Source organism: Atta colombica, unplaced genomic scaffold (genome assembly GCF_001594045.1).
Source record: "Atta colombica isolate Treedump-2 unplaced genomic scaffold, Acol1.0 scaffold35, whole genome shotgun sequence".
NCBI lineage: Eukaryota > Metazoa > Arthropoda > Insecta > Hymenoptera > Formicidae > Atta > Atta colombica.
In genome coordinates, this window is record NW_017259459.1 from 851,544 (window position 1) to 857,050 (window position 5,507).

The 5,507-nt window shown below is 38.5% G+C and overlaps 1 protein-coding gene across 1 annotated transcript in view; it reads right to left on the reverse strand.

Annotated features, from left to right (window-relative positions):
* LOC108690697 (protein SCAI) overlaps positions 1 to 3,698 on the reverse strand; it is an 8,490-nt gene extending 4,792 nt beyond the window's left edge. The window contains exons 1-2 of the mRNA XM_018198116.1: positions 3,414 to 3,698; positions 1,000 to 1,850 (exon numbers count right to left, since the gene is read on the reverse strand). Of these exons, the coding sequence (XP_018053605.1) occupies positions 1,000 to 1,850; positions 3,414 to 3,607 (1,045 nt within the window). The 5' untranslated portion in view covers positions 3,608 to 3,698. The remainder of the gene's footprint in view (positions 1 to 999; positions 1,851 to 3,413) is intronic.
* Positions 3,699 to 5,507: the final 1,809 nt, after the last annotated feature.

The following is a 5,507-nucleotide window of genomic DNA, read 5'->3' on the forward strand; positions in this document are numbered from 1 at the left end:
ATTATATTTCAATTCACATACATTTGCACCTTCAGTTTTTAAGAGTAACTAATCCCGAATTTACCCCAAATTTACCCCAAATTTACTCCAAATTTAATTTTAAAGTGAACGTTGCAAATTTGCAACACACTCGCTCCTAGAGAATTAATCAATACTCTATTTGCGTTAAAATGTTACGTTTGTAAAGTGTGTTTCATTTTCTTTTGTATGTAAAAATATCTAATGTAAATAAGATATCTAATGTAAATAAGAATCGCAAAATAGAATATGTTACATTGAGGGCGTTCTAATATTGATAATAAAAAGTTTTCGTTGGTATTCATACGTTCTTATTTTAAGACTATTTTAAGTAACGTCTTATGCTAATACAGCTCTTTGATTGTCTTACGACAGTTAGCTTAAGATTGTACTTAAGATAGTTTCAAATATAAGAATCGACTATGAATACCGACTATCAAGTTAACGAGAAAATAACACGTAAGATTAATAACTTAAATAATTTCATATAAAAGTATTATCTAAATTCAACGATTTCTAATTATTTATTTAATCTTTTTCAATCAAGATTGACTCCCCTTTTAATATTCCATCGCTTATTTTTATTCTTTATAAAAATATCGTTTTCTTGCATGATATTTGTCTCATATTATTAATTGACTTATGATGATTGATAGGTCATCTTCGGTAGGGAGCGAATGAAAGTTACTTAAACGTTTGCATAAGCATTGTCACTAAGTTTCTAACTTTTCTAAATAATATACAGAGATAATTTATTAATAATATAGCTTGTTAAAACTAGCAGCCCCATCGAGCGACAAATTGAATGCACGATTTATTGAAGATGCATGTCACCCTTTCTTCAAGATCTATTTTCAGCAAATCTTCAGTTTAAAATAAAAGGATTTACGTCTAACCTATAACTACACCTATAAACTTGCGACAGCACAGCGATAAAACGAACAATAAGAGCGTCAATATGAAACTCGATAAAACACTCACTTTCTTCAGGATGCTTGACGGTAGAGAAGCAGCCATCCGCCGACAGGTACAGCAGTAACGCGCCGTTCGCCGGTAGCTCCTTGAAGCCACTTGCGAGGAACACTTGCACCTGGCTGTAGGTCGGCCTATACAGCAGGTACTTGTGCGGATTGTCACGTCTCGGCGCGCCGTTTTCCGGGCCAGGATAGGGCCCGGGTCTAAAGGGCATCCGGCCGGCCGGCGAAGCGTCGTGCAGGTGATTCGGGTCGTCTCTGGGCTCCCGCTCGAGTGTCTGCAGCATTCTGAACATGTCCATTGACAACTCACTGAACTTCACCTGATCGGCGCAATTGCCGACTATTAGGATCTCTTGGAGAGATAGGCACATGGGTGGCGATCGTTCGACGGGCGGGCAGGTCTGCGGACCGAGCCTGTGGGTCAGCACGATGGGGTTTGAATCCGAGTGCAGGACACCGACCGCGGACTCGGCCTTGACGAAAGCTTTGATTTCGTCGAGGACGAGGTTCCATTCGAGCTGATCATCGGGCTCGTAGGTGCTGGTGTAATCGGCTATCTGGGCGTCGAGTTCCTGCACAAGCTCCCGCACAAGCTTCATACGGTTCAGCAGGAGGCAGACAACGATGAAGCGGGCGTAATACCTGAGCTTCTTCACCATCAGATCGCTCCTATCCTCCTTAGCAGCGCGGCTGTAATAGGCGCGACCGCGTATTGCCGCGTAAAACGAGTAGGCCTCGTGCAGGTAGCTCGTCTCGCTGGTACGTAGATAATAGTGATAGTAGAGCTGGCCGATCTTGCTAGCGATCTCGCCGATCTGCCATCTCTTGAGGCCGTACTTCGTGTCCAGTATTGTTCTAAAAACAAAACAAAATTGTACACGTGAGCGTGCTGTTTTTATTTTTTAATCGCTGAATTACTATCAAATCTAAAAATTGATTTCTTTCATATTCTTCTACTGTACATAGATAGTTGAATTAAAATTAAGGTTTTTCTTGTCAATGATCTTTTTTATCATTTCGTGAAAAAAATGCGTGTTTTGGGAACATTGGCGTTTATAACAAAATATATTTTTATAGATTAATTATTACAAGATGATTTAGAAACATATTTTTCTTAAAAGAATATTTGCGAATATGTAATACTTTACAACAAAATAAAATTAATAATTTTAATATCTTATATTTATTTTAAATCAAAAATAATCTATTTGAATATTATAATAAACTTATATGACTTAAAAAATAAGTCGTCAAATCAAAATGCAATTTACTTTATATCTTCAACAATAAAATAAATGTACACAATAATAAATATATATAACAAACAAATAAATAAATATATAAAAATTAACAATAAAATAAATATCAATTATAATACACACATACACACACACACACACACACACACACACACACACACCACACACACACACACATACACACACACACACACACAAATCGCAACATTCCTAATTAGAAACATTAATAGAGTTCAGAAAGAACAGAGACTAAAAGACTTCTTTTGTTTGCTTCTCTTTCTTGTTTGCTTTATTGAAGATCCGCTTATTACGAACGTATACGATAACGTAATTAGCAACGATAATAATGAAGTAACGACAGAAGTGAGAAAAACAAGTGAAAACTTTTTCCGCCAATATGTAACATTTCAATACGATGCGCGGAAATTGAGTTGTCCTATTGTAAGAATATCAACAGTTTATGTAAACGGAAATGAGATTCATACGATTTCATACTAACGCAAACTCGTGAGACTGGCTGGCGAACAGATACAAAGTCTAAAGCGCAACACACGAGGACTTGGTCACGTGGATCTCACCACGCAGACCTTTGTTTCATCATTGTCATCTGAATCGGTCGCCGTGACATCCGCATGAAAACATGATCAGGTATCGTGCTGCGGTATCGCGAACGTTCGCGTGCTAAAATTATATATCGTACTCTACATCAAAACGCCAAGAACAATACCGTACGATATTTTCTACGATGGTCATAATCTTGCGGCATGCCTCGCCGAGCGCCACCACTGTCGTGTCGAATGTGCTTATTTCTACTTGATCGTGAGAGATCGCGGACAGGCATGGAGGTCATCCGAAGAAATCGTTTAGTCACATTCATGCAAATTTATGAAATTGAATTAATATGATTTTCCACACTGCAGATATTCGGCACATATTGTTTATTCCCTAACAGTAAATCATTTTAGAAACGTTTATCTCTTGATAAAGTAATTTGAGAAATCGTTCACCAAGTATGCTCCAAAAGATCAAAGAAATTTCGCTACAAAGTTATGTATTTCCCTCGCTTTTTCACATATACACAAGCAGACGCATACACGCGCGCACGCTCCCTCTCTTTCTCTCCCTCTCCCTTTTTCTTGCCCTTATCTTTATTACTCACCTGTGCTGTTGCTGAAACTTCCACAGCTTCGTGTAGACGTCGAAGGTCCGCCCGAAGTAACCCTGCCACTGCTTATGCCCGTATTGCGGCAGGTCACGCAGCCCGTTGAACAGCTGCTTGCTCTTTTCGAGCAGGTGACAGAATTCGAGAACGACTTTGCGCTCATGGTCGTCCATGCCAGCCATCATGACCATCTTTTCGGCGAGTCGAGACCGCGGCCGGACGCTGGCTGGACGCCCTTCTCGACGACACGGTCGCGGCGGGCCCGCGTGATGGCGCCTGGCGATTCCGCCACCCTTTTGCACGGCGCCTACGACGACGGCGACCACGGCGACCAATCAATACTTGCCCACCCCGCATCAGGGGGAGCAGCGTGTGCGCCACCACTGCCGTTGCCGACGCCGTCGTGACGCCTAGCGTCGACGTCGACAGCGGAGGCGGCGGCGATGCCAACCGCAGCGACGATGTTCGCAGACATCTATGTGAGCGACGTCGAGGCTTGGGGATGCTCTCGCAAATCGATATTTTCGTTTTAAAAGGTAAAATGTTGGTGAAGGTAATTGCTCCTCTCAAGATTATCATGCGCATCTAATAGCACATTATAATAATTTGATACTAATATTATAGTTGTAACATAGTTGAGATTTAAATCAGACTCATGACATTTTATTAAATCTACTTAAAGACCTTATTAATTTTTTACTTAAAAAATAATCATGCGTTTTATGAGAGAGAAAAGAGTGCGTTTTTAATACAATAGTCTGTAATATTTAAAGATATTCAAAGAATTGGAATTATTAGAAACTTAGTTGTTTGCATTATCCGTAGACAAAATTCTAGTTCTAACTATCCGATCAGTAGACCAACCATTGTTGAGGTTGAGATCGATAAATTTCTATCCCAGGGTAATGAATACTGCAGGTAACTGCCTAGGGTTTGTCTGTACACAGTCGGTCTGATTTTACTCTTGTCCAGTTATTACCTACAGTTCTACTGATATATCTTCAAAATGATTATACCATTTATACACTCGAAGCAACAACCAACGGAAGGAATATGAATATTGAGGTGTGAATGCTACAAGAAATGCTACAAAGTTGAAAAATAACCAAAAGATTGCAGATATTACGAATCAATTTTTCTCAAAATTGATTAATATCTGTATATTCATGAAAATAATTATATGATATATGTACATAACTATATATATTAAAAAAAATTTTTCTTTTAAATATAAAATATTTTAAATATTAATATATATAATAAGAGAACATAATGATTTTTCATTATTCGAATATAAACTCTTTTTAAGAGATAGTTTAATGTAAAATTATTTACTTTGCTTTTATCACATTTTACATTTCTTGAAAATTAAAACATTTAAATTTTTTATTGAAGCAAAGTCTTTTCCAAATTAACTATTAAATAATCTTTTTAATTTTTTTGTTTTTTTTAGAACCAAGGAACCATCTAAAGGAATTAGCTATTTTATAATCATTCTTACTAATCATCTGATGTGAATCTTAAAAGTAATGCAAACAAAAAAAAATATAGTTAAAGCATTCGAATTTCTGATTCAGTTATTTTACTCACTTGAGCCTGTTTTAGTAATTAAATTATATGGATCATTAAAATCTCAAGATCACGTACTCCACATACTTCATTCGATTGATATCTCTTTTCCATCGTATGAATCTCCGAACTCTCTCGAAAATCTAACTAACTTTCTATACTCGTCCAGATTCTAACGAGGCCTGTCCGTTTTTCTTTCATCGTAATTAAAATTTCCCGACGAAAGGAGGGTAACGCCACACCAGCGAACGGAGTGCCAGAGAACAGGGGGTGGTTGTGGCCGCTCGACACTTTCGTCGCCGCGGCTCGTTATGGCGGCAGCAACGGTGGGAGTTTTACCGCCTCGCTAGTCGACTACCGTCGTCGGCGGAGATTAATTAACTAGATAACGGTTGGTGAGTGGGAAAGAGGGCGAAGAGAGCGGATAAAAAGGGTGAAAAAGAGAGAGAGAAAAAGAGAGTCAAATAAAACGAGAGAACAACGAGCGAGAGAAATGCTCCAGAGACGAGGGATGGAAAGCAT